The following is a 27,778-nucleotide window of genomic DNA, read 5'->3' as shown; positions in this document are numbered from 1 at the left end:
CGGCGGGGGCGGGGCGGGCGCGCGCGGGCGGCGGAGCGCGCGGGGCGGGGCGGAGCGGGGCGCGCGGCGGGGGCGGCTCCGGGCGCTACGGGAGGAGACGGCGGCGGCGGCGGCTCGGGCCCGACATAACAACGGGGTCAAAGGGCTCGGAGCGGGGCGAAAGGGGCGGGGCTCGGCGACGGCGGCCGCGGTGGGACACGGCGAGCCGCGAGCGGAGGGGCCGGGCGCCGTTTGAAGGAAAACAAAGCGCGGGGGCCGCCGGGAGCTGTAGGCGGCTGCGCTGAGGCGGTGCGGCCCCGCCCCTCCCCGGAGGACTACAGCTCCCAGAGGGCGCCGCGCGCCGCGGGGCATCGTGGGGCGGCGCTCCGCCGGGGCCGCCCGCAGCGCGGGGCGGTAGGACGGCTTGGGTGGAACGCGAGTTGGAGCGGCCCGGAGGCGGCTGACAAAAGAAGGATGAAAAGTGGCGCGTTGCGATGCGATAAATCTGATTGAGTTTATTACGCGCTGTGTTTTGGGGTCATTTTACATTCCTAGACGAAAATAATAAAAAAAAAAGGAGAGATGATACAAATAAATACGGGCAGTTATCGCCGGGAGGGGATGGGCGCGGGGGGGGGGCAGCGGGACCCCCGGCGTCAAAGCCAAGGGATGGGGAGGGCGGGCAGCGCCGTGTTATGGCAGCACTCGCGTGGGTCCCAGCTCAGCCTGGCGCTGGGCTTCGTGCAGGTCTCCCGTTCGCCAATCTGTGCTTTAACGCAGCACGAACGGAACGGTTTAAAGCCCGGACGTCACACGGGAAAGGACTGCAGGGCTGCAGGTGTCTCCCAACCTCAGTGCATCTACAGCGAACAGAAGCCTGCTCTGATCTGTGTAATGCAGCTAAAACGCTGTCACAAAGGTATGTGCCTGAGAAGATTGGAGCAGCATGCCTCTATTGTTAAAAAGGCATTCGATCTGTGGTAAGGATTTTAAGAAAGTGTTTGAGCTCTTACGCCTCAGCGCTGCTCGCTGCCAGACCCAGAGGGCCACTTCTGCTGCACGTCGCTGTTTTGGAAGTAAAGATCCCATTATACAGATCAGAGCGAGGATAAGGATGTAAAACGTCCCTATGAGAAAAGCCGTGGCTGTGCACAATGTCCCAGGGCCTCTTGCAGGAGTCTGCTGGATTTCCTGTCTTCGGCAGTTAACCTGCAGGAAGCCCAGATGGTTCAGATAACACCCAGAGGCACGCAAGCTTGGCAGGAATGTTCATTAAAATCTTCAACCCAGCGCTCGGTATGCTTTGTAGAGCTTAAGACAATGCATTTCCCTTAATATCAGTGCCACCAAGTACCTGCTCATGGGTAAGTCCATCGAAATGAGAATCTAAAAGCTTCTGTAACAGTCTGAGATTGCCCGTAGCACACTAACCAAACCTCTAACCACAGCTCTGATTTCAATACAATGACTAAATATGCAATTTTATTCTTTTTTTCCATCCTACTGAACTTCTTTCACCTTGCTAATGAATTTCTACAGAATTAAAAGCAGAGCCTTTCTGACATATCAACCAGCTAGCTTGTCAACATTGAAACGAGAACAGTTTGGGTTTGCACTGTAATTTCCACCATCCTGGTCCTGCCACAAGGGGAGTTTCCAGCATTTGAATTTAACACAGAATTCCCTATGGAACTGTGGTGACTGAGGAAGGGTGTGAGTGTGCAAACACAGATGTGGCTGTGTGTGCATATTCACGTTAAACATATGTGTACATATAGGAATGTACATATACATGTATATGTATTAAGTTGCTCTTTCAGGTTGTAAAACCCCCTTGTTTCATTTCAGTTCTCTGAGCATTTACAGCATACAATCATCTTTTAAAATGTCAAAGTACAGAAGATTATGTGCTAGAGAGAAAGACGGAGGAGAGGGAAGAGAAGGTGACATTATATTATGCAACAAGAGCTAATTAAAAGGCTCTCTGTACATAAACACTGCTTTATAAAAAGGAAGATTATGCCAGGTTTCCACGTTCTAGTTGAAAGAAATTTGTCAGATGACTGCTCTCTCAGTTACAGGCAAACTCATCTTTCCTCCACCAAAACTAAAATATATATATATGTGCGTGTATATATATATATTAATCTTGTGATCCAGAAAAGCACTCCACGAATCAAAGCAGCTGACTTAGAGTTTAACCATGCCCACCCGGGCAGCTGGCTCACCGAGGCACCATGCCCGCAAGATGCAGAGGTGAGCTGTGCTGAGTGTTCAGTTCCTTCTGCTCATGGGGGTCAGATATAATGGAGTTCTCCAGCCTGGGTGAAGTCACTCAGCAGATACGTAACGAGCACACAAGGTAGAGTCCATATATCAGAGCATTTCTAAAACCAGGCAAGTCCTCAGACACTCACACATGTCAGTCTGGAGGAAGTCATCAGTGAAGGAGAGGAAATAGGTAAAAACATTCATAGGATGACAGCCAACAGCAACCAGAAAAATGTAACATCCCAAGTCTCAATATACAACAAACTAAAACTTATGAATGAGCTGTGCAACACTAGACAGGGACACCCTATTGTTTTCAACATAGCAGCTCCATCTCCCTCAACCCTGCCACACGAGCCTGCAGTTTTACAGTAGCCTGCTTAAGTCAAAGGGCAGCTTGCAGAGAGACCATCAAAAGCAGGAGTTCTTCCTCCCTTGTTTTCAAACTACAACCCCTGGATTTAGTACCAGATTCCATTATCCAGACTTGGCTATATGTGCTTTCACTCCCACTGGGCCCTGCCTGGTCCGGGAGCTGCAGGGGAAAAGCTTCTAACATGGAATGGGTGAGGCACAAAGAGTACTGTATGTTGAAGCTCCTTAGACACCAAGGGAAGGGACCATACTTACAAGAACAGTGCACTCACAGACGGCTTCTTGTCATGGTGCTCTACCCTCGACCCAGCTTACAGGGGAGAGCAGAGTCAGCCCTATGAGTCTGCTCAGAAGATAGCTCCATGCCAGTGCTACATTTCCTGTGACCAGTGGGAGATCTGAGAAAATTGCCATGCACCACACCACCGTTCAAAGACTCAGTGTGGATACTGGTTTCAAATGCCAGGGAAAAAGATGGAAGCAACAAAGAGGAAGCAAGCTGTGGAGCTGGCACTGGAATGCAGATGTATTCTTTGTGGTGGTTCTTGTTGGTAGGGGTGTAATCTGTAGGAGGTCAGTTTAGTGGAGCTAAACTTATGCTTGTAAACAAGTAAAGGACTTCAATTTCTATTGCTTCCTGTCTAGAAAGCAAGAAAATTCTTTGAAGTCCCTTTTTTGTCCTACAGTTTGAAAGGGAGGCACAGCTATCTGGTGGTGAGTACATGCTGACAGCTGCCAATCTGCCCGTTCAGATCAACTTCTTAACCCCAAATGATGATGCCAGTCTTTCAAGCAGGAAGAGGAAAAACTGCACCTAGTCAAGTTTGGGTGGATCCTCTGCTTTTTAACCTCATTTGATTCTCACTATGAAGCTCTGGAGCGGTGGTTCTGTTGAGATGACTTTCAACTCTTCTTACTGCCCAACAAAAAAGCCAAGTGCAGCAAAAGGGCTAGTGCAGGAGGAGAGACGGTGACGCTGTGAGGTGATCCCCATGCTTCCCATTGCTTCTAATACACTGTAACGTACCTCATGCATTTCTGATTTCCTAACTAAAATCTGTTTCCTACAGAGGCCAAATGCTGAATTGCAAACACGTATCTTCCTGTGGCTCAGTGTACCTGGACTGGCACAAGTCAGTTAAACAGCAAAGAGGCCACTTCCAGGGGAAAGGGGTTGGAGTCTGGCTGGGAGGTCTCTCTGCAGGTTTTTACTTGTCTCTGCTCTCAGAAGGCAAAAGCTGTTCACGCCCTGGAGAGGAATTGCTGGTTTTACTTTGGAACCAGCCCTCGGGACTGTGGGTAGAGCTGAGAACTATGGGTGCCTGCTGAAGAGGATCCCCCTGATTTCCTTCCAGTTTTAGGCCTGAAGAAGTAAAAATGAAAAAATAAACAAAAAGCCCCCAACAATGTCACCTGTTACTTGTCAAAATTAATCTTCCAAAGCTGTTTTTTTTTTCTTTTAAACTTTCTCTACTGCCCTATGTTCCTTTCTTTCTATCTCTGCTTTACAGCCAAGTTAGCCATAGCTTTACTGATAAGAACTGTAGACAGAGAGCAATTGTATTTGTAACTCTCCTATCTGCTAGTCTTCTTACTAAAAATTTGACTCACCTGGATTTTGGTTTTTTATTTGAAGTGCTCTCAAAGGTTGAAGCATCCACCTGGATCTCATCTTCATCCTGCAAAGCTGCTTCTAGAGCAGCCTGAACTTTGGGAGCAATGGCTGGACCTTCATAGTCTCTTGTTGTTCGGCTGGGCATGTCAAGTTCCAGTAATACAATATTCTCTGCCTGAGGAAGTACAAGTGGAATTAAAGCCTATACACTTTCATACAAATAGTTTCTTTTCCCTCAGAAATTTATTCTGCAGGGTTTTATAAATGCATGCAAGACACTCTGTACATTCTATAGAAGAGCTAACAATCCTCTGAAATGTACATTTCTCTGATTAGGAAGGTGAATGTATGAAGGCTGTAACCACATCTGGGCTTACCCTGTACCGAGCCTCTGGACGAATCATCATGGATGTCCTGGCATGCTGGCTCAGAGGCCTTTTGTATCCTACAGCAGACACTGGTCTTTTCATCATTTGCTGGTTACTGGAAAAATACACATATTCAGTCTATCATACACCAAAAATGAAGACTTCTTGGAGTTTATGACAGAAAACCTTTGGAAATGTATTACAAGCAAGCAGAAACTACCTAGACTGCATTTCCCAGAACAGCTCTTCCTACAGACAGAGATGAGAAGGTAAGATTGTTATTCCTTGGCATCTGCATCTGTTCCCTGCACGAAACAAGGGATTTCTGCATAATTCTAAATTTAAACATTCTAAATTTACTTTACAGAACTTCCTCTGTAAAGAGGTAGGATTTATCCACAGCTCTCACATAATAATTTTTGAGAGCTTTCTTAACCAAATCAGAAAACAAATATGATAAGAGCTTTCCGATATTAAATGGTGCATGCAGTGTTGCATATATTTTACATTTAAATGTTGGGGCTCACTTAGAAGAAATTTTGCAAACTGTATATTCCTATTTTATTCAACCTACTTAGATGAATGAAAACTTTGTTTTATAATACAGCAAGAATTCATAAGAACTTTGAAGGGCCGTTTTAAAACCATTATTTTCTCTGTTGGAGTACCTTGTTTTTGGCAACTAGAGGGCTTTATATGACCTACGATTTGATCTTAATCAGAAGTACACTCACTCCAGACGGGTTATGGGATGCAGTTTCCACTGGTCTTCCTCTTCATCAAAGAATGACCTGTTCATGATCTTATTCTTTTCTTCCAAAGGAATAAAATTTTCAATAATCAAGTGCCTGCATACAACCACAAAAATGGGAAATACACAAGAAACAGAGTTAGCTGATGACTCTCCACTAGTCCTCTCCCTGGGAATTAATACAGCCCAGGAAAAGGGAGGAATGTTTTAGCTTTCTTATGTTTAAATTTTGCTCTGCAAAATCGGTCCCTCCTTTCACTCCCCACCCATAGAAACAATCTCTGTTACAGATACCAGCAGGCAACGAAGTGAAGGGACTTACTTCAGCTTTAGTTCCCTCGTAAGCTCATTCTGGGTCTGCTCCAGTTCCTGGCGCTCCTTGATGTGCTCTTCTTGGAGATCATGGATCTCTGCCTTCACTGCCTGCAGCTTGGAAAATAACTGGAACAGACCATGGGAGCCAAAGTCATAAATTGCCAATGTTCCTCTCAGTCTCACACACAAGCTGATCTTATTTCTAACCCAGGAGATGTGGAGTCATGTTCTTTTTACCTTTTTAAGTTTCTTGGTCTTTATATCCACCTCTTGCTGAAGAGAACTATAGGTCTCCTTCAGCTCCAGTGTTTCCTCATCCCGACTTTCCATCTGCTGCTGGATTTCTCGCTCCCGACGTTTCTGAAGAATGTCATGCACAATATCAGAGACCACAATTACATTGCTCTCTCCAGGCTGACATGCACGAATCCAACACTCAGGAGGTTTTTACTTCCCTGGGCTCGAGGGCTTTTGCTTTAGCTTCTAATTCTTCCTATCTCTTGCCTTAGAAATACCAGAAGCATTAGCTCTTCTTTGTCTTTATTTTGCTGAATGGTCTACTGGAATCAGATAGTGTGAATAAGTGCTCAAGCTTTAATTAAAGTAATGAAATGCTGTGTTTATTATTATTTTTTTTAATCAATTCATACTAGTCAAAGAATCACCAACAAAGAATGCATAACAGAAATAATAAGAAAATAAACACATAATTAGCACCCATTCTCTTGAGTTAACAGCTGAACTGTCACAGTCTGAGGCCTTCCAATTATTTCTTCACTTACAGACATAGATAGGATATAAAAGTTTCATGTAAAAAACTGGAAGAGAATATTACAAACCTTCTCTACAAATTTCACACAACAAATAGGATGCAAGCCCTTGCCCCTTCTTTTGAAATCAACAATTGCCATTAAAGCAATGCCAGGGTTAACCTTTTCTCCTCATACAATGATTTATAAAAGTTCTGCAGGTAGGTTGGGGTGTTTTTTTTTTTTTGTACAAAGTAACTAACGTTGCTGCTTGTACCTGTTCTGCAATCTCCTGTCGTTTCTGTTCCAGGATTTTCTGCTGCTCGTTTGTGTGATCCACAATATTTTTCCCTCCCACCAGAAGTTTGCTTTCCATTGCCTGAAAGAAAAAGACAAGGTTGTAAGTTTCTCTCCTGGGCACCAGCTAACAAGTCTTTCCTACAGAACCCAACTTCCTCTGCTTATCCAACTTCTTCACGAGGCACCTCCCTTACTTAACATTCTCTTTTAAGTCAGCTGCTGTGAGAATGGCTATTTCTAAACATCCCTACAGAATGCAGGGGTTAATGAAGCCATAACTTACTTAGAAATACAAACTGCTGCAGTGTGGCCTATCTGAAGAACTAAAATGCATATTCTCATGTAAAGAAAAACTTGTTAATGATCTGTTGCACAATGAAGCATTGTTTGTTTCACAGCTTGTGATAAGATGTATCATCACGTTTTATTGTGCAGATTGCTGAAGATTCCACAAGATCAGCACATAAGGACAATGCAACAACTCATGAATATTGAAGAATGTAATTAATGGTGGAAACTAAACAAAATCCTCTGATCAAACACAAATCACTATTCTGGAAACCGTTTGAAATAGTTTTCCAAATTAAGCAACCTACTATTCTCCCCATAGCCTAAATAAATTGCTTGTAAGAAGTTTGAAAGCATGGCAAAGAATTCTACCTTGATTTTAGCACTCAGCATTTCTGTTGCTTCCTTCTCTCGCCTCAAGTCCTCCATTTTCTTCTCCTTCTCTTTCAGCAGTCTCATCTTTTCTTCAGCTACCAAGCTGTGGTCCTCAACAATAGCTTTCTTTTCAATCTCCAGCTTTTCTTGTTGCTCTCTCCAATAGTCATCTTTGTCATCTCCTTCATCCTCACCCTCCTCAGTATCCTCCTCTTCTTCCCCACCCTCTCTCCTCCTTTCCCTCCTCTTTCTTTTGCCAATAGACCGCTTTTCCAGCTGTGCCTTGAGTCGAGCAATTTCTTCCTGGAATTCACGTAGCAGAGCATCCTTAGGATCCTCATTCACTCTTGGCTTGTTCTTGATGTTTTTGGCACGGTTGGCATATCTCAGCGTCGTAAGAGTCTCCTCTACATTGTAAGAGGCAGGGCCTATATTGGCCACCATCACGGTCTTGGCATTGCCACCTAATGAGTCTTGCAGTAACCTAGTTAGCTTTGAGTCCCGGTATGGAATGTGTGTGCTTTTGCCATCTACTAGGGCAGATATAACATTGCCCAAAGCTGAAAGAGAGAGATTGATTTTTGTAGCTTCCTTTAACCTTTCCCCCTGTGCTCCAGTCTTAGCTTGACGCTCACTGCCTGCAAGGTCTACCAGGTTGAGTTTTCCAACACGGATGTGATTCTCTCCATCAAGTCCCAGCTCACTGCATTCAATAGTGATCACAAAAATGGCGTGAGATCGAGAGCTGTGTTCATTCATGTTGGTGGCACCAACGGAGCGATTCTGGTTTCCCACGTTCATGACATGCTCTATCTCTTTGACACTTTTTGTAACGAAGGAAGACAAATCCTTAACATACACACCTGTGTCTGGCCTCTCTTTTAACTCCAGCCGTTTGGATTGATCCTTTGATAACAAGTCTCTGATTTCTTCTTGGTATATTTCCAGATAAGAAGCTCTAACTAGGTACTGCTGATTTTGAGATCTAGAGATGTGGGTGAAGATGTGATCAAAAGAATTGGGGATGACCCCTCTTTTTTCAGGATCACCACGCACCCCCTCCATCGTGTAGGTTTTCCCTGTTCCAGTCTGCCCATAAGCAAAGATTGTCCCATTGAAACCTTGCAGAACAGAGTCCACAAGAGGTCTGAAGGTCTCATCATAGAGTTCAACCTGTTTGGAATTCCAGTCGTACACAGCATCAAAGGTGAAAGTTTTAGGCAGTTCATGAGATGTTCCCCGTGGATTCTTCACTGAGACCTGCCCTAATTTGACATCCACATTAACAACCTTTTCGTACGAAGCTGACTTCTCTTTGCTGTTCATCGGCCGGCATCGAACCACCACCCGAACAGACTCAGAGCTCTTTAACTTAGACATGACAGCAGGTCTGTGGCTGACGTGATCTGATCGACAGATGATCCAGTGCTAGAAGCCTAAAACAAAAACAAAGGAGGAATAAACAAAGGCAGTTTTCTACAGATGGCAATTTTGCCAGTAGTCAAAGATTCAACTCATCTATTCAAGCAGAATTTTGGTATCATTTAGCTTTTTGATGTAAATCTTCTACTTTGAAAATCCAGTACAGAGTTGCTCTGTCCATACTGCCTGGAATACAACTTGAAAGGGAATCAGGTGCTTTAAGCTCTTCACCCACCTATCAAAATATCAATGTGGTATTTTCTGAGTGACTTCTTTTTATATCTTCAGAGTACTGAAGAAAACTTCTCATTTTTACGAGACCTTTCTGTTGCAATTAATTCACATCTGAAGTGATGTGGTGCATCATCAGGACCATCCTGCCACTACAGGCTTAAAACCTACACCCATTTTTTTCTGAAGCAACAGTAGTGCATTGGAATGCCACCCAAAAGCTTTTTCATTTATTAAAACTTGTGAAGTCGTTTGCTAGAAGCCTACTTACAGCACAATAGATGTCCCAAACAGCAGATGCGAGGATTCAAAATAACATCATTAAATAGTCTGCCCATTTTTCATCCCCTGAATGTTGTGTTTCCACACCAGGGAAAGCTGGTGTTACCTTTACATTCTTCCAAGAATCGAGAGACAGATTTTTACACCAAAGTTTTCACACAGCCTTGCAATCAAGCTGACTACAAAGCAAATCATTAAGGCAGCCAGATGTAGTACAGTCATTGTGCTTGCAAATACTGTCAAGCAAACCAGCTAGGTGAGTACATCACCGCAATGAGCTGCTCTCCAACACCAACCAACAATGAAGAGAACAACTTCCACTGCTCCATTTGGGCACAGTGAGGCAGCTCTCTGCAGCCCTGGCTGCACGGCTCATCTGCTTCCTGAGTGCCCAGGTACAGCTCAGGGTGTAGCGACTGCATCTGGAGGCAGACTCCCAATGACCACAGCATGCAACAAACTAAGCAGAGCAGTTAGAACCATACGGTTGTTAAGGAAGACCTTCAAGACCCCCAACACACAGTGCCAACTGCCCACGTCCCTCAGGGCCACATCTCCAAGGACAGTGACCCCAAAACTCCCTGAGCAGCTGCACCAGCACATCACTGCTTTTCACAGTAGGGATCGCTCCTAACAAACACGCAGCCTTTTGGGGTCGGACCAGCCGATCTCCAGAGGTCCCTTACAAGCGCTGTGATTCCGTGCGGTTTCTCACAAGGAAGGGCTGCGTGTGAGGGAAGCGGCAAACCGGCCAGCAGCAGCGCTCGGTACCGGGCCCGGCCGGCAGCGGGGCTGAGAGCACGGCGGGCATCCCGGTCCGCGGCCTCGCTGCTCGGACCCTCAGCTCCCCTCAGGAAGACCCTCTTCACCTCACTGCAGGCACCCCCAAATCCAGCACCGCTCTCTCACGGCTCAAATCTCCCCGATGTCGGAGCTGACACATCCCGGCCCGGCCGCTTTTGTCCTTCGGTCCTTCTCTGCTCTGTTCTAAGCACAGGAGCCCAGTCCGGACCGCTTCGCTCCCGCTGTCAGCGCCGGCCCTCCGCCCGCTGCTCGCCGTTCGCGCTCAGTCCCGGCCCTACGGGGACACCTCGACCCGCCGGCCCGGCCCGCACTCACCTGCGCCGTCACCATGGAGCCCCGCGGCCGCCTCCTCCCGCGGCACCGGAAGTGGAGGGGTGGGAGCGGCCACCGCCCCCCGCGCACTTCCTTAGCAACGCGCGCCCCCGCCCCTCGCGCACTTCCTTAGCAACGCGCTCCCGCCCAGCGGCGCCGCCACAAAGGGTTGGCGGGAGCGCGCGCCGCCCGCCGCCACAGCTCTGAGGCGTGCGGGGATGGGAAGGGGGAAGGGTTGGGGAGAAAGAAATATCAGTGCCAGCGAGTGAATACAAAACCGATTTTATTATTATTAAAAAAATAACACATTTGTTAAAAAAAACACCATTCCCGCGGCTCTCCAGACGGAGGGAAGGAGCACCTCAGTGCCCCCGCAGCACTCGGGCCTTTCTGCACTCAGGCCTTTCCCCGCCTGGCCCGGGCTCCTCTGTGAGCCCAGCAGTGCAGAGGCACAGGCAGGAGGGCCAGCAGACACGGAGCTGAAGCCGAGCCCTGGGTGCTGCAGAGCACCAGCCAAAGGATGGGGTGAAGAAAAGATGCTGGCCAAATTGGGATTTGCCACACACAAACTGCACCAAACGGATTTCCTCTCATCACCCAAATGTTCTTGTTGCTGTCTGTTCCCAGCTAGCCATGCTGGGAGCAAACCCTACAGGCAGGAATTCTGCTGTCAGAGAGACTGTTTTCACAAAGTACAAAAAATAAAGAAAAAAATAATAATAATAAAACCCCCAAACCACTATCAAAGACCTAAGGATGAGTTAACACCAATCCACATGACAGCTACTTCAGATGTTTTGACCTAAAAACAGTTACACTTCTATCACAGACCTCCACCATCGACCAACAGCTACGAAGCCCTACGTCTCCAAACTCTGCCTGGCTAAGAGATTACCCATCTGTGTCCAATGAAAGGACAACTTCCACATGTAAACACACCTCCACCACACTTCTCCAGCACCACTGAGATCACCGTGCCCCACAAATGCTCCTTCTCACGGCACTGCTTAAGTGGGGATTAAATCTCTTTACAGGGGATGGAAAAAGAGGCACTGAGGTGATGTGGGTCCAGTAAGGCAATGGCACTCAATAAAATCCAGACCTTACAATTTCCAATCCTAAGCTTCATCTTGCACTCCTATTCAGGGACCACAATATTCCTGAATATACTTTGCACTTGAAAAGAAACTTATGATCAGTTTTGGACAATAAGAAGCTTAATGATATTTCCAGATAAAATTAATAATGAGGAAGAAAAAAAAAAAGAAGAAATTTGAGCAGCTTCTTCATAATTGTTAGCAAACCCCCCCAAAAGAGGATGGAGAGCTATATAACTACATATAGTATACAGTTTCCAATAAACTACACGATTTCAAATTTCTTTTCTGTCTGGTATCACAGAAGTGAAGTCAGACAGAAGAGTGACTGTGCAAAGTATCCAAGGGTTGGAAACATCTCTGCCACAACCAGGCAGCATGCTCTGCACAGAGTGGTCAACACCAGCATGGTCCCACAGCGAAGCACCAGGCTCAGAGCCCTGAGAACTATCAAGCCTGCTCCTCTTTTGTTCAGAATTCGTCTCGTAACCTTGGAGGGTGGTCCATGCCAAAAAATGAAGAGGGTTTTCCATGCACATCGCGCTCTCTTTTTACAAATGCAGTAAATGAAGAGACACAGTTCCCAATGAAGTGATCAGATTGGCCAAGAATATACAAGTCGATCTGAGCCACCTCTGGCTGCAAGCTTACAACTTTGATCTGTGGAGAAAAAGAAGGAAAGTAAATGAATCTAAACATCTATTATTACTGTCCAAATGTCTTCACATCATACGAGAAACGGGAATATACAATACAGAGTGGATTCTGCCCTAAGTTGCCCTATAATTCATCTATGAGTAGACAAAGGTCAAATCATTTTTGAAAGATCACCTAGACATAAATGTGGATCATCACATCTTGCATTTCTCCCTTATAATCTACAGAATTAAAACGGAGTCCAGAAAGTTTGAAGACAGGCTGAGGTCCTTAGAGAGGCTAGTTACTGGTGTTCATTTTAGCACAAGGTTCCAAATGCTTCAGGGACACTTTGCCCCTCAGCTTCTGAAAGAAAAACCAGCGTGCCAACCTCTGCCCAATCTTTCCACTCACTCAGTAGGCAGTTTGAATCGTATTTCAACAACAGGTTACTTTGATACCTTAGATTATCTGCTGAAATTAAACCTGATTTCCCTGGAGATCTATTTCACAACTGTATCTGCTGTCTGTGGGAGTAACACACCAGAATCTGAGGACAGTTTTTACTGAAGCACTTTTGCTGAACCAGGTTTTTGGAAGACTTACCTTTCCTTGGAAGAACTGCTGTATTTCCTTTGTGTAGGGCTCAGAATCAGTGGCAATATAAACAGATTTGGCTTCTGTCTTTTTCACCCAGACTTTGAGAGCACGCTTAATCTCTTTGAGGTCTGGCAGGCACATGTCCATGGTAAGGGGCACAGCAGTGCTGCGGTCATAGCCCACACACTGAGGTGAAGCCATGAAGTGAGACCCAGCCGTCCCATCCTTTAACATGTTACAAGCATTTTTCTGTTGGAAAAAGAGAAAATATGTTAGAATGAAAACAGCACAATAAAACACTACCAAGTCCCTCACCACTGCCAGCAGGAATTACAATCTGTCTGAAGGAGGAATCCCAGCAGCATTTCCAGCACTCAAACACTGTGAGCTGCTGAATGTAAATACAATCAGGCTTCAGAAGGGCAGTTCCTATTCCAAGTTTTTTTCTGCTGAATGTTAGTTACCCCCATCTACTGCAATTCCATGGGTTACAGCAACAAGCCTTACAGAGGAACCATACCCAATCTGAGCCGATCCTCAGGTGAATTCCTACATAGGGCCTAACCAGCAGAGAATGAATGTAGGCTTCTCCTTTCTTCACCATTTCATCAGACCACACCATGTACTTGTGGAGGGGTCGGTGCTCCTCTAAGACTGGAAACTGGGCTGGAGCTCCAGGTAAAGCAAGTACAGGGTGCTCAGATGGTGGAAACCTAAGGGGAAACACACAGAAGTACAGGAATATAGCAATTCTGCATGCATCATTAGGCACAAAGAGCACTGTCAGTGAGTTTGTGAAGGTTGGAATGGAAACTGTGAACACCCTGAGATATACAGTATCTCTTATACCAAATTTACACAAGATAAATCCTAATCATTTTGCTACGGGAACAGAACACTGACACAAAACTCCATTACCACCTTTTACCTCATACCTGGTAACAAATGAAATAGTGCTATTTGACAGATAAAAGGACAGCAATCTGATACATGAAGCAATGAGTTATAACCTAGCTTATGTCTTCATCCCAGGCTATAGCAATTATGTCACCCAAACATACTGATACGGCTAAAGCCACTTGTGACTCTGTAAACATAAAGCAAGCAGCAAAATAGTTCATGATCAGCATGGCTCAGAAATCGATCAGCCCAAAGGAGTTCATATTTAATGCCCACAGGAAGAGCCTACTCAACAAACAATTAATGAAAAAAAAAAGTACTAATGCTTTTATTATATTGCTATGTAATCACTTCAATCTCCTCCTCAAATTACGATGGTTCTACAAAGTGACTAGAGGAACTGTTTTCCTGAGTGATTCTAAAAGCCCACACTTCTCCAGCTTCATGCTACCTTTGGAGCCAATGGTCCCTGTATGCAGAACTGAAGGAGATCCCCTTGAAGAGCTCAGACTTATCAAAATCCACTTTGAACTGATCCCAGAATGGACCAAATGGATTTCCATCCTGCAAAGGAGAGAGAAGCATTTGCTCAGTACACACATGGCTGAAAGACAGATCTAACAAGATCCTGAGCTGCAAAGTCAAGTTATTTCTCTGTTACTGGAAGAACACAAACTGATATAACAGCCCATATGTGTGCCCATATCAGCTCCACGGGAAGAAAGTGAAACATTAAATAAAACTAACGGAGAAGTAAGGCAAAGGAAATAGAAAAGAAAAAGAGCACCACCATTCACAAACTTGCTTTTAAAGAGACAGCTTTACAACTTATACTTGAACAACTACGCCACATATGGGAACAAGCAAGGACCAGAAAAAAAGCCTTTTTTGTTCTAAATTTGTTCACCCTGCAGTCACAAAAACTCAGAAGCAACATAACTCACACTTACAGCCTTCATGAACCCCATGCATTTGCTGACAAAGAAAGGCAGGAAGGTGCAACTGGGCACACAGTGAAAGGAATGCACACAGAGCGATTTAGGATTGACAGCTCTCAGGTTTGCAAATGAATGGCAAGCAGCAGGAAGCAACTGCTCCTTTTAAAGGCCTGCAAGATCCAGACAGGCTCTGGGGGTGCAGGAGAACCTCACCTTCATGGGACAGGTGCTTTTGTCAGCACTCCTCTGTGCCGCAGCCTCAAAGCAATATGCCACTCTCCTGCCGGGAGGCCAGTGCTGTGGTGCCAGCTGCTCCATGAACTGCTCCAAGCTGAGCACGCGGTGGTACTGCATGAGGGGCTCCAGCTTGAAGTACTCCTCGTAGGGAACGTGCAGCTGCGAGGCAGGGACAGCTTCACTCGGGGACCCGGGATCCCCCCCCAACCCCGCGGCTCTCCCCGGCTCTGCCCGCCCCCCACTCCCCGTCCCCGGCTCACGTTGGTGTAGGGCGGGCGGTGGTGCCGGTACTCGATCCAGGGCGGCACGGCCAGGGTGCGGTTGAGGGCTCGGGCGAAGGCCAGGGCGCCCAGGAAGTGCTCGGCCTGGTTCCCGAAGCGGCCTGCGGGAAGAGGGGAGAGCGGGCCTCAGCCTCCGCCGGGACCCCGGCACCGGGCCCAGCGTTGGCGGGAGGGCCTCACCCATGCAGGGGCAGTACAGCAGGTAGCCGGCTGCATCCCAGCCGCCCGCCGCCACCGTTACCGTCGCAAGGAGGAGAGCGGCACCGGCCAGCGGAACCATGGCGGCGGCGGCGGCGGAATGGCGCCCCGTCCCGGCATGCCCCACGCGCCCCGTCCCGGCCGCTCTAACCGGAAGCGGCCGCCATCGGGCCGGAAGTGGGGCTCGTGACGTCACTCCCACAATGCCCCGCACAATGGGGCCGCCGCGGCCTGGGCCGGAGCCGCGCCTGGCGGGGCCCGGGGGAACGGGGTGAGTGCGGGCAGCGGAACCGGCCTGGGGGTGGCGTCAGGGCGGCCTCCTCCCCTCCGCGGCCGGGTTTCTCCTCAGAGCGAGGGGTGAGAGAGGGGCGTGAGGGGGCAGCTGGGGGACGTAGGCCCGGCCCTCCTCCCGCCCTCCCCTCAGCGCTGCGCCATGGAAACGGGGAAGGGGCGGCACGAGGGGCTTTCAGTAGGGCGGGGGATGCTCGGTGGAACCGGCGGCTCCGCTGTTTCCCTCTGCCGGCTGTAGACGTTCGGTCCTTCGGAGCTAAATGAGTGAAAGTAGCGATTTGGGGGATAAGTCGCCCCGGAGCCATTTTGCGTGCGGGGTTCCCCGCGGTTCGGAATTGGTTCGGCCTTTATGTTCCTTCTATGCGCTGTCAGTGGGGAGATCGGCGGGGATTCGGGGGGTGAAACGGCCCGCGGAGGGGGTTCAGGAGGGAAAAGCACACCGTGTGGCCAAGGGGGCTCTGAGTGGAGCTTCAGATATTATAGAGTCATAGAACCGTTTGATTTGAAAGGGAGCCTTGTATACATGCAAAGGGAACGTCCAAGGTGCACCCGGGGTCAGGCAGAGAGGTGAGGCTGAGGTTGGAGCTGGAGTTCTACTTACAAATTATGGAGCAACTATACTGTGAGGAAGTAAGGGTTGGCATAGGAGATCCCAGTGCCGTGTGTGTTGGATGTGTGGCTGTAGCACAGGGGCAGAGCAGCCCTGCGTGTGTGAGGAGGGAGAAAAGTGATTTTCACACCTGGCTGTAGTGTTGGCAGAGCCGGTACTGAAGGACTGCAACCAGGTCAACAATACTGACATGAGATCAATGTTGGAAAATGACAGAGGATACAGAAGTCATACCAGCAGCGTGAGGTCTGGCAGTAGCACTTTGCAGTTGGAGATGGAGCAGAACTTGATTAGGATCCTATAATGGGGCTGGGGTTGGCTTTGTTTCGGTATGAGGAGCAGTGCTGCAGTATTGTGGTCACTGTATTGGAGTGACTGTGGGGAAGGATGGAGCTCATGCCCCTCTGCCTGGCAGGTGCCAGCTCTGCCAGGAGCTGTTCTGAGCTCCAGCTCCAGGCTGACACTGAGCTTCCATCAGAATTACAGCTCTCTGCTTTCTGCTGTCTTGCTGATGTCTTCCACCTGAGCAAGTAGAAGCCTGAACAACTTAAAATGGCAAAGGAAACCTGAATGGGGCACGGATGCGCCTCAGGGAGGAAAGACTGAAAAATAATTTACTTTTCATCAGGGTGAGTTCCTTCAGAGGCTCCATGCTGCAGTTGCAGAATAGCTGGGCCAGCTCCATTCAGAACCAGGTGGTGAGGGCTAAGAGACCTAGAGCCCCATGGCCAACTCCACCAGTCCCAGAATAGTTGTGAATGCAGAAGTGCAGCCTCTGCCTTCAGGAGGGAAAGGACTCCTGGCATAGCAAGGCTCACCAGACACAAGGGTGGACAAACTCAAATTATACACCAGCAATGCTCTCTAGAAAAGAGAAACTGTAGCTACACAATATGGTACTCCTCAGGCAGGGCCATTGTCCTGGCCTCCCTACTTCTGCCAATCTGCTGCAGTGGGACTGACACAGCTCAGCTGGTGGTCAGTGAACGAATCCAGACTCCTCTTAGTTTCTCCTGTTATTTTGTACAGGTCCCAGTTCTGTACTATTGGCAGGGGCAGAAGCTGTGCAGCAGTGCTATATGACTGAGCCACTCTTTGAGGTGTAACTACTGGAAAAAACTGTCAAAGTAGGCAAAGGATTTTATGCCAGGGAGTTTCTTAAATTTACACAAAGCTGACACATAGTAATGAAATATGCCATGTCAGCTGACAGCTAGTGGGAGTCCAGTCCTCAGGTGGATATCTTTTTTTGAGCTTGATGTTCACTGTGAAAACTTCTCAACCTCTGCGCAACTGAAGCATAGGAGAGATTCATCTGGTGATGGCAGTTTTCTGTACTACTCCTATCAGAGTTTTCAGGAGCTAAATAGGCTAGAAGTATTTTTTATGGGCTAGAGTAGAACTTTCTTATGATAAAGAGTTTCTTCAGTGCTGGTACCAACCCTGTGGTCTGAAAGATACTCAGAACAAGTGGAGGTGAAGTGTTTCTGTGCTGTGGTGACTGTTTCTCTGGTGGCTACAGCATTAGAATCAACATGGGCACATTGGAAACATACTTTGAATACAAAATATGGATTGTGCAGAGTTTTCTAGCCAAGCATGAGCTACATCATTAATCTTCGGAAGATCTGTGTCACTATGCTTCTGCTATTACTATTAGATGAACCAAGCTGCTATAGAGTTCACTGTTAATGTGCAAGCCCCTCATTTTTTTCTGTTTTTCTTTCTTATTCTGCAGCTCTCAGAGTGTCCTATGACATGCCTTTAGAATTAGAAACAGACTCAAATAGGTAGAGTCCTTTTGTCTTGCAAAAACCTCGCTATTCTAAGGACAGGTTAATTAAATTTTACAGTAGTCAGTTTCAGAGATTCTCGTATCTTAACTTGTGTATTGCTCAGAGAGCAATAGATAGTTCATGTACCGTACTATTAAAGACAGCACTTTTCAAATTTTGTCTTTCTTCAGGTAGTTCTGAAACCAGCACAGATGGCTGAGCTTGTTCAGAGGGAAAGAAGTAAATACCTGGAGAAAACGACAGAGACTCTTGGAATGTGTGCGCAGCTCTGACACGGGAAATAGAAAGCATTTATCTTTTCCAGCACCCACCCCATACAGAGGTGAAATATTTGCAGTCTCAGACACCTATGAAGGAAAACCACTCTGAAACACAGGATTTGTGCATCTTGAAGGGTAGGAGCAGCTGTCGCATCACACTGGCTTGTATCAAAATGGCACCTCAGCAATTCTTGTCCTTTTTTTATTGTGCTCTGCCTGTGTAGGTTCAGCTTGCACAAAGCTGAATTCCATTCTTAACAGACATTTCCAAACATCATGCTCAGTGACACATTGTCTTAAAGTCATCCCGTTTCCCGGTGTTTTCCACCCCGTGGGAGACACTCATGGTGTTGTGATTGATTGTGTAGCTACCGTTATTGTTATTTCAGCTATTTATAACGTTCACTGGTGCACTTTCTTGGTGGGGGTTGGTTAGTTCCCTCACAGTTGCACATCCTGCCCACAACTGGCACTCATGCTGATGTACAGGCAGGAAGTTCCTCCCTCTGAAGCAATCATGGAGTAAGAAAAAGCTTGAGGGTTTGATGCTATTTTAAGAAGTTTCTTAGGCAGCTAAATTCAGTGAAAGAGATCTTTTCTGAGGTTTTTATTCCAGCTAACTGATTACTGGTAACTGCTGGTAGAACCTTACAGAAATGCAGCGCTCTACCGCCAAGACAAACACAACTGAAGAACAACAGAGAGGGTAATTCAGAGAGGGAAAATTTACCCTCTGATAGAAAACAGAAAGCACAATGACTAATAGCATCCTCAGGAGAAGTCACATTTCTGTCTTCCTGAAAAAGGTGTGATGTTGCTGGTAGTAGCAAGTTTTCTTCCACAGCCTGGTTAACCTATGAGTGGTTGTGCGGATTGGTTTGCTAGGAGATGGTCTTAGAAGTGTAACAGGCTGATAGGATGAAAAGACATAGATACATACCTTGGTTCCTCGGGGAAGTTCTAGAAAGGAATTCCGTGTGAGCAATGGTCAAGAGGAAGGGAGAACAGACTACAAAGAACATAGAAAAAGAAGATGAGAAGAAATTCCACAAAAAGAGCCTGGGAAAGGTGGGGTACGTGGAGGCACAGGGAGACACCCACTTATTTCAGGACAAAATGCATGCAGCATGCATGCAGCAGGTAACACTGGCTGTTAATAGTTGCAGAAACATTATTCAGAGAAGCTTAAGCTTTATTCAGGCAAGTGAGATAGGGCTTAAGGGAGAAAAGAACCACATGAATTCTGGAGATATGAGTTTTCCAAGTCTGTGAACATGCAGCATGAGTGTCTTCACGTGTCTACGGTGCTTGTTGATGCTCATCCTTGTTTGTGTGCTCAGGTGGAAGATGCAGGACCTTAACACCAATTCTTCTGTGATTCCAGATGACGACATTTTGCTGTTAAAGCAGTTTGGTCACTGAGAGTTCCAACAGAAACTGCACCCAGACAGCATCACAGTGAGACATCTGCAGGCTCGAGTTCTGCTTGACATGGCCACGTTGTACTAGGCCTGCCATGACGGCATTTTTTCCCAGTGTTCCCAACTGGATTCAAGATGCAAAGCAGGAGGAGGATGAGACAGGCTGGAAATTAGTTCCTAGGCCAAGAGGTGAAGAGACTGAAAGTCAGGGAAAATGCCAATGTGAAATATCAGAGACCTCCTTCACTAATGTGGACAAGCTGAGAACTCACACACTTTCTCATACTGAGCAGAGACCGTACAACTGCCCTCAGCTGCACTGTGGCAAAGCCTTTGCATCTAAGTACAAGCTGTATAGGTAGGTAACTGCTGAGTGCCTCTGCAGAGCAGTGCTCCTCTACCAGAAGAGACAGGAAAACCCCTCCATCGTGTTTTTTTGATTGAATTTCTGAGAAGGTGGAGGAGGGGGAATGCCCTTGTTACCTTGCAAAGCAGTTGAGTCCCAGACATTACCATACTTGGCATCTCTTTAAGCACCTTGCAGAGAACTTCAGATAATAGTTCACCCTGAGCTCAATATGTTTTTTGTTTTACTAAGGAGGAAATTGAAGCAGAAATTGAAGTTCACAGATTAAAAAAACAAAATGAAAAGAAAAAATAGCATTCACATTTGTTAAGCCCTACCTATGTAACTTTAATCACAGAAATATTGCTATGGCACTACTGCTCTAGCATGAAGTAGAGCTCCCATTTATGCACTGAAATATTGGATAGAATAATTAAAGTTCCACTAGGAACTTGAAGACTAGATGAACCACGGTGTCAGACAGTATAAGGTACCAAGATAAAAATCAGTCCATATTAGCTGTCAGCAGACAGCAACAAGGTCTGATGCTTCCTGATGAAGTGAAACCATCTCATCAGCAAACACGTATTTCTTGTCATGAATTTTCATTGTCATTTCCCCCTTTGATAGCCTCAACTTAAAGAACAGGAACCACGTAGGCAACTGAAGTGTTCATCTGCAGAGTTGATGCCTACTAGGGAGGACAGGTACTGCTGGGACAGCCTCATTAACCGGTGCATGAAATGCTGTGCTTCTGTGCCTGCTGCCCAGGCTGCCAGTTCTGCATCTGTTAGTAGAGTTAAAATGCCACCTGGGATTTTTATGGCATAAAGCATAGAACACATGGAACATTTTGAAAAAGTAGCACACGTTCTCTTAGGGGTTGGACACTAGTCTAAACTTTCCTGCTTTTCTCCCAAAAGGCATATGGCCACTCACTCTGCTCAGAAGCCTCATCAGTGTATGTACTGCGAGAAGATGTTTCACCGGAAAGATCACCTTCGCAACCACCTGCAGACCCACGATCCCAACAAGGAGGCCCTCCACTGTCCTGAGTGTGGCAAGAACTACAACACAAAGCTCGGCTTCAGGCGACATCTGGCCATGCACGCTGCCGCCAGTGGTGATCTCAGCTGCAAGGTGTGCCTCCAGACATTTGAAAGTACCCAAGTCCTGCTGGAGCACCTCAAAGCTCATTCCAGACGAGCTTCTGGTGGAGCTAAGGAAAAGAAGCATCCGTGTGACCACTGCGACAGACGCTTCTACACTCGGAAAGATGTGCGGAGACACTTGGTAGTGCACACGGGGCGGAAGGACTTCCTGTGCCAGTACTGTGCTCAAAGGTTTGGGCGGAAGGATCATCTGACCAGGCACATGAAGAAAAGCCACTCCCAGGAACTGCTGAAGATTAAGACAGAGCCAGTTGACATGCTGGGTCTTCTAAGCTGCAGCTCATCTGTAGCGGTAAAAGAAGAGCTGAGTCCCGTCCTGTGTATGGCATCCAGAGACATGATAGGTGGTAAGAGCTTCCCTGGCATGTTGCCTGTGGGCATGTACAGTACGCATCTCCAAACCATGCCAAGCTCAGGGATGCCCCATTCTTTGGTTCCCAATTCTCTTCCAATGGGAATGAGTTATCCTCTGGAGTCGTCTTCTCCTATCTCTTCCCCACCACAACCTCCTCCAAAGTATCAGCTTGGATCTACCTCATATTTGCCTGAGAAACTACCCAAAGTAGAGGTGGACAGCTTTTTGTCAGACTTCCCTGGCAGCCTGTCTCTCTCATCTGGTGAGCCTCAGTCCTCTTCGCCTCAGCCACCCCCTCTGGATGAGGCTTTGCTTTCCAAGAGCCCTGCTAACCTTTCAGAGGCTCTCTGTGCTGCTAACATGGACTTTTCTCATCTTCTTGGCTTCCTCCCCCTAAACCTTCCTCCTTGCAATCCACCTGTGTCTTCAGGAGGATTAGTCATGGGCTACTCACAGGGGGAGACACAGCCACTGCTTTCTACTTTGCAACATCAACCTCAAGAATCTCCTGGAACTGGGGCCTCACTGAACTTTGGGCCCCTTCACTCGCTGCCCCCTGTCTTCACCTCAAGCTTGAGCACAACCACGCTGCCACGTTTCCACCAGGCATTCCAATAAGCTGAACATAGCACTGGAGAACAGATCTTTCAGTCACCCTTTTGTGGAGAGCCTTAAAAACGCACAACTCTTACTTCCCTTTGGGGTCTGAAAGCTTTGCAAAGCTGATTCAGACAGGAGGTTTCTGATCTCTGGCAGGAGCACTTGTAAGACTTGAACAGCAGAAATTCCCACGCCAGTCTCAGTCCTGTACAGCGAAAAGTTTTCATCTAATAGACTGGATATATTTTATGTAATTTTTAAATCTGTGAATCAGGAGCCACACTTAGCACTGACCTTCCCCGAGATCCTGGAGCTATGTTCCTCTTTGGGAGGGGACTGTCCCTGAGAAGGAGTTGAGACTCTTTCATCTCGGGCTAAACATTTGAAGAGTCCAGCTTCCATTTCAAGTTATCACACTGCTATTCTGGCAAAGCAGCTAATACCTTCACACGGAGAAGGAGAAGTCAAGATACCCACTCTGTATGAAGCCAACGGGGAAGAAGCTGTCCTTCCCCACTACCTCTCATCCTCTCACCCAATACAGCTTACTCCATCAAATTCAGATGACTCCACATCAGTGTTAAACAAAAGACCGTTTACATACAGAGTTCAGACACGTCACCTCATTCTTCTTTGCAGAGCCTTTAGGTTAAACTCAATACAGTGAACATTGTTTACACAACGCAGTTCTGTTTCCACCGTTACAAAAATAGGAGGCACCAGAATACACTGGCCTTACATCTGGTGTAGCTAGAACACTGTTTACACGACGAAGTCAGGTTGCACTGATTTCTCTTCACTTATCACATTTTTCCCCCATGGGGAAATGCATTGCTTTTTGGACCACTTCAGCCTGTGCCACTGTAGGCAGCAGCTTCCTGCGTATTTTCTCTGACTATCCACGTGTCAAGGGGATGGAGCAGCTTGCAGAACTAAGCTTATGTTTGTGGTGTATGTATAGAGCCCTTTTAAATATCTCCTACAGGCAAACAGATCATACGTCTGTTTTGGAAACCAAAGCATGAGAAAAGGCTGGGCTAGGAGGTGGGGGCCCACAGCTCCAAGTCTCGTCCTACCAGGCAGGGAGGAGAACAAGCTTCCAGCCCCTAGGTTTGCTTTGTTTTTATGAACCACAACCATTCAGCGAGGTCAGTACCTTTTGGCTTACCCGTGAAGCAGTCTCAAGAGATGCATGTTTATTTTTTTTTTTTAACCTGTCCGAGGGTGAAGACATCCAGGAATTGGGAGGAAAATTTGGTCCCAGCTTCATTTACACTTGCACTGTATTTGAAGAATTTTTCCCAACACTAAGTTCTAACAAATGCTGAGGGTTTAGGCCTGCAGTCACTCTTTCATTTTGAATTTGGTCCCACTGGCCTTTTTGTTCTCTACTTAAGCCTTTCCTCCAGAAATCCAGTCCTGCTTCCCCTGCTTCCAGTCCTACCTCCCAAATCCTTCCCTACCTACTGAGCCAGAGGGCTGTGCAGCCAAGCAGCAGCCAGTTGCTGGGTGTCATTTAGCATTTGTACAGTCCCTCCTCTCACATTCCTGAGCACTCTCGCTAAACCTTAGTACCCATTTCTGGTTATAGACACACGGATCTTCATACCTCAGCATGCAGGAACTGCCATAGGCCAATATCAGCCAGGAAATCTGTCAGTATGATTCCCTATAAATCTAGGAAATGCAAAATCTACCTCTACTCTGTTAACTCTTTCAGTGAAGCCACATACTGTCCTTGCTCACCTCCCCAGAGCACCCATTTCAGTCAATTCACGTTACCTTCTGCTGAGCCACCGATCCCACAGTGTGCCTGTGCTTATGGGCTTGTCCCTTTCCATTTTACTGAAGAATTTTATTTTTAATTTAGTTTAGTAATTCTTCCCAGAATGACTTCATAGTGATCCATGGATTTTCCAAAACATAGATCAGTTGTTTTAGGTTAGCCAACAGCGCTGCAAATAATACTTCTGTATCAAAATGTAAAATAAGATTTATTTACTTCTGCAATATCCTGTGGCAATGATCCCCCTGGGTTAAATGCAGTACTTCCCTTTCTCCACTGTAAATTGTTGCCTTTCCAAGTTCAATGAGTGCCTTCTTGTTCTCTATCACAGAAAAGGTAAATAGGGCATCGCAGCAGTCTTCTATTTACCATCACTGAATACCTCAGTCCCATCTGCTCTTGCTTTTCTCCTTGCAAATTAAGAGTTTCACAGTGTTACCAATGATATGCAAGCCTTAACCCTGTCTTCAGTTTTAAGAGAATAAGTGGTCAGAATGGATCACTTACAGCAAGGAGCATCAGATTTATGCAGTGCCATTGCACACCTTCTTCTTTCCTTTCCGGCCTTCTTGCTTTCTGCCTGCATTGTACTCTGAACAGACGTCATCACTGGACTTCCTTTAGCAGCGGTAGCAGAGCTTAGAGCCAGGCATCTTTCTCCTACCAGTAGCCTGTCAAAGAATAAATGGAATTCGTTTCACTATTAGTTGCATGTGTGGTTTGCTTTCCACAGCTCCTCCAGCGAGCGGACTTGCAATAACATTTTGAGTTGAATCAAACCTGACAGCAGCAAAGGGAGCACTCTTGCAGACAGCATGCTCAAGCTGATAGCAAGTGTTTGCACTGGAAGCTGGATTCAGTTTCTGCTCCACAACAGAGCCTAACACTTGCAAGGAATTTGTCAGCTGGTCTGAAATAACAGGCTGCTTCCATTTGGAATGCTAAGCAGACAAACATTATTTCCTGAAGCGAATCAGTGGGCAACTTTTAGCTGATTTCTAAGAAAACAACTTTGAGCTTCTAAGATACGCCACTTCGGAATCTGAATTCACTGGGAAGTGTCCACTGAGCTACCAGAAAAATCAGCAGACGTCAACTCAGACAAACTGGTGCTGTTTGTAAATAGAATGCAATATTGAGTGCTGCAGCACAGCCTGCAAAACTGTTCTGTGTATGCACAGGATATTCGTGTGTGAGGGAACAGCATTCATTATGCTACGGGGGCTGGATATCACTGCAAGTCAGCCAGGACAGACAGATGGAGCCATCCTGGGAGGGACAAAATACTTTGATGGAAGAGTTTTTGAAGCAGAGGCTAAATGAATACAGGAGACAGCAAGCTCGGCTGGGTTTTACACTGAGGTGTGACAGCAAAGCTCTTCATTGCAGGCACATCTGTGCCAGAAAGGTGTCATCAGATTGAGCCCAAGGGAAGTAACTACAGCAAATAATTGGGCAGGAGGGTTTAGAAATGGTTAAAAGCATGGCTAACTTGAAGGTTCAAGACTGTGCAGATAGCCAATATTTAGAGCACAAGTCCAGGAAAGGATAGGATACAGCAATTGTAGATCAGAATCTCCCTAAATTATCAAAAAGATGAGGATGTAACATCCCACTAAAACAGGGATGGCCTTTGCTCATGCCAGGTGAGCCCCATCCACAGCAACACAGGATTAACTCACCTGGCCAGTCCTTCCCAGGCTCACGTTTCTGGAACTGTGTCAGAATCCAAAGAGCTTTTCACCATGGCATTACAGCTTGCTCAAAACCCATTTGTATGAAGGAACAACACATTAACTTGCATTTGTTTCCAGTGAGTTTCACTTGACAGATCCCGCTCAGCTGGCTCACCTTAGTGCCTGCTCTTCAGCCCTGGTGTTGAAAATGTCACTTCAATGGAAATCCCTCTTTCCCCTCTGGCAGATTGATGATCTCAGTACTTTTGTTGGGAGTTCAGCTCTTTGTTCCTTAATTCCTTCCTTGCTGGCAGGTGAATAGCAGCTGCTTGGGAGATTTCCTGCAGTTCACTGGAAAAAACAAATCCCCGTTTCCTTTCTCTGACATTGCTTTGCCTTTGCTGTCTGGAAAGAATAATCCCACAGAGGCATTTTCTACTTCTTGTAGTTCAAATTTTTAAGAAGAAAATTTCAAAGACACTCTCCCCATCACCGCTACCTTCTTGCTTCTCTCTAATCAGTTACTCAAACTCACTCGATTCTCCCTTGGGTGCCTGTTTCTCAGTTAATTACTTGAGCCCAATAAGATGCTCTGCCCCTGCAAAAGGTGAAGTGCACGAACCAAAGCAGAACAGCTCAAACAGAACTACTCCATTAAAACTTTTCAAGCTTCCATCATCTTTAGCCAGAACGTGCTGCTTTCTGTCACACTCTGCTCATCTCTGTACTGCTCCCTCACCTGCCATGTGTTCACACCAGTGGATCAGCAGGCTGCTTTAGGAGCCCTTCCACATATCTCAGGCATTCTGTATCTGCAGGTAGGAAGTCTTCTCCCAGGGGCATTTCCCAGCAGACTCTGCCATCCCCATGCTGAGCACTCACCAAATGCTTCAGAAGCAGCTTAAGCAGAATTTTTCTTGGGTCTGATTTTCTGATGTCCAAAACAGATCACATTCTGCAAATCTACACCCAATGTTTAGCCTCGCTTTCCTATTGAAAGCATGATTTGCTTCTTACGTGCACAGGTAGTTTGCATGCTCTGCACTGTGTGCTCATGGCTGAAGCCAGGTCTTCCCCAGTCCTTCCCACTGGTGCCCAAATTCAGCACACACACCCAGTGACACAGAGGTACCTTCTGTGTACTGGGAGGTCACTGTGACAAGGCAAAAGAAAATTATGTGGAATTTGGACTATTGGATACATCAGCTCTTCATTTTCAGTTAGGGAAACGATCCTCAATAAGAAAACATCTTGTTAACACACACCCCACTTTAACTGTTACCTTCCCCTTCATTCTCACCATCTGCTTCACATATTGTATCATTCTCTATGCAAGTAGACAACCAGGTCTGATGGTGAATGTACTGAGACAACAAAGAGAAAGCTGTGCAAAGCCTATGGGCTCAGCACAAGCCCAGGTCAACAGGCCCACAGCCCATTCCTGTGTGTCCCCAGCACCCCCTGCTCCAGGCTGGTGCACAACGCAGTACTGGTGGAAGCCAGTCCTGAGCTCACAACCTCCTCCTTGCCCTATTGAGTGCCTAAGCCTTGGCTTTTTTTCGTGCTAGGGGTCCCTAATATCTAGCAACTATTTTTAGAAAGTTTGTTTTGTAATATTTGTACTGGTATTTTACTTGAATGAGAATATTGAACAAAAAAAAAAAAGTAGAGATCTCTGCCCTTGAGCTGGTCGCAGAGGAAACCTGTGGAAGCTGTGAAGATCCCCACTGGGAAGCGGTCATGCTTCAAAACTGCTGCAGAGCCACAAGGAGAATCCCAACACTGCTGAGGATTGCCACGGGTGGGATTGCCCACAGCCGAAGTTCAGCTCATCAGAGGCTCGTCAGATCGAGGGCAGAGCATGATCCAGAGCTCACCAACGTCTCGGAGGGAAGAGCCTGGGATTCCTGCTTCTGGCAGCCAAAGGCAGGGACACAACATCAGCCACTGTGCTGCAGTTCCCGTTCTCCGGTGCTGCAGAGCTCTCCCTCTCCACCGCTGTCCAAGCCAGAAGCTTCCCATGGGTACAGCCTGATGTTTTTCTATAAAGAAACTTTCTAGCACTTTTGTACACAGCAAATAACCTCTTTTAATGGAGTATTTTGAGGGGCTATAAACAAGGTTTTTTAATTGTAAAAAAA

General features: G+C 46.8%; 3 protein-coding genes across 6 annotated transcripts; 1 reads left to right on the top strand and 2 right to left on the bottom strand.

Moving 5' to 3' along the window:
• Positions 1 to 478: 478 nt before the first annotated feature.
• Positions 479 to 10,527, bottom strand: KIF3B (kinesin family member 3B). Of its 2 annotated transcripts, none has more exons than XM_090152106.1 (9): positions 10,191 to 10,419; positions 7,384 to 8,822; positions 6,701 to 6,802; positions 5,912 to 6,034; positions 5,682 to 5,800; positions 5,343 to 5,456; positions 4,618 to 4,723; positions 4,237 to 4,415; positions 479 to 3,988 (listed from the first exon to the last, which is right to left on the bottom strand). In XM_090152106.1, exons 2-9 carry the CDS (start codon positions 8,764 to 8,766, stop codon positions 3,895 to 3,897), a joined length of 2,220 nt encoding a protein of 739 aa, XP_090008232.1. In that variant the 5' UTR covers positions 8,767 to 8,822; positions 10,191 to 10,419; the 3' UTR covers positions 479 to 3,894. The 2 variants fall into 2 exon arrangements, with proteins under 2 accessions (XP_090008232.1, XP_031444476.1); XM_031588616.2 differs by lacking the exon at positions 10,191 to 10,419 and adding an exon at positions 10,441 to 10,527 and having other exon boundaries at positions 480 to 3,988.
• A 112-nt stretch (positions 10,528 to 10,639) lies between these two features.
• POFUT1 (protein O-fucosyltransferase 1) lies at positions 10,640 to 15,476 on the bottom strand. The gene is made up of 7 exons (XM_031588649.2): positions 15,307 to 15,476; positions 15,106 to 15,227; positions 14,822 to 15,004; positions 14,122 to 14,234; positions 13,291 to 13,483; positions 12,777 to 13,019; positions 10,640 to 12,194 (listed from the first exon to the last, which is right to left on the bottom strand). Exons 1-7 carry the CDS (start codon positions 15,404 to 15,406, stop codon positions 12,006 to 12,008), a joined length of 1,143 nt encoding a protein of 380 aa, XP_031444509.1. The 5' UTR covers positions 15,407 to 15,476; the 3' UTR covers positions 10,640 to 12,005.
• Positions 15,477 to 15,492: 16 nt separating this feature from the next.
• Positions 15,493 to 24,593, top strand: PLAGL2 (PLAG1 like zinc finger 2). Of its 3 annotated transcripts, none has more exons than XM_031588628.2 (4): positions 15,493 to 15,595; positions 18,192 to 18,416; positions 19,666 to 20,060; positions 20,972 to 24,593. In XM_031588628.2, exons 3-4 carry the CDS (start codon positions 19,798 to 19,800, stop codon positions 22,191 to 22,193), a joined length of 1,485 nt encoding a protein of 494 aa, XP_031444488.1. In that variant the 5' UTR covers positions 15,493 to 15,595; positions 18,192 to 18,416; positions 19,666 to 19,797; the 3' UTR covers positions 22,194 to 24,593. The 3 variants fall into 3 exon arrangements, with proteins under 3 accessions (XP_031444488.1, XP_031444495.1, XP_090008404.1); XM_031588635.2 differs by lacking the exon at positions 15,493 to 15,595 and adding an exon at positions 15,627 to 16,182; XM_090152278.1 differs by lacking the exon at positions 15,493 to 15,595 and adding an exon at positions 16,189 to 16,854.
• Positions 24,594 to 27,778: the final 3,185 nt, after the last annotated feature.

This window comes from Phasianus colchicus, chromosome 17 (assembly GCF_987193195.1).
Source record: "Phasianus colchicus chromosome 17, bPhaCol1.hap1.1, whole genome shotgun sequence".
NCBI lineage: Eukaryota > Metazoa > Chordata > Aves > Galliformes > Phasianidae > Phasianus > Phasianus colchicus.
This window is presented reverse-complemented; position numbering and strand designations above follow the sequence as displayed.

Excerpts from the sequence above, each read along its gene's own strand:
- KIF3B (XM_031588616.2), bottom strand. The coding sequence starts at position 8,766 with ATGTCTAAGTTAAAGAGCTCTGAGTCTGTTCGGGTGGTGGTTCGATGC. Across the intron at positions 6,035-6,700 it reads GACAGGAGATTGCAGAACAG|AAACGTCGGGAGCGAGAAAT; the intron begins GTACAAGCAGCA and ends GACATTCTTCAG. Across the intron at positions 5,457-5,681 it reads ACGAGGGAACTAAAGCTGAA|GCACTTGATTATTGAAAATT; the intron begins GTAAGTCCCTTC and ends GGTTGTATGCAG.
- POFUT1 (XM_031588649.2), bottom strand. The coding sequence starts at position 15,406 with ATGGTTCCGCTGGCCGGTGCCGCTCTCCTCCTTGCGACGGTAACGGTG. Across the intron at positions 15,228-15,306 it reads GCTGTACTGCCCCTGCATGG|GCCGCTTCGGGAACCAGGCC; the intron begins GTGAGGCCCTCC and ends CTCTTCCCGCAG. Across the intron at positions 14,235-14,821 it reads AAAGCACCTGTCCCATGAAG|GATGGAAATCCATTTGGTCC; the intron begins GTGAGGTTCTCC and ends TCTCCTTTGCAG.
- PLAGL2 (XM_031588628.2), top strand. The coding sequence starts at position 19,798 with ATGACGGCATTTTTTCCCAGTGTTCCCAACTGGATTCAAGATGCAAAG. Across the intron at positions 20,061-20,971 it reads TCTAAGTACAAGCTGTATAG|GCATATGGCCACTCACTCTG; the intron begins GTAGGTAACTGC and ends TTCTCCCAAAAG.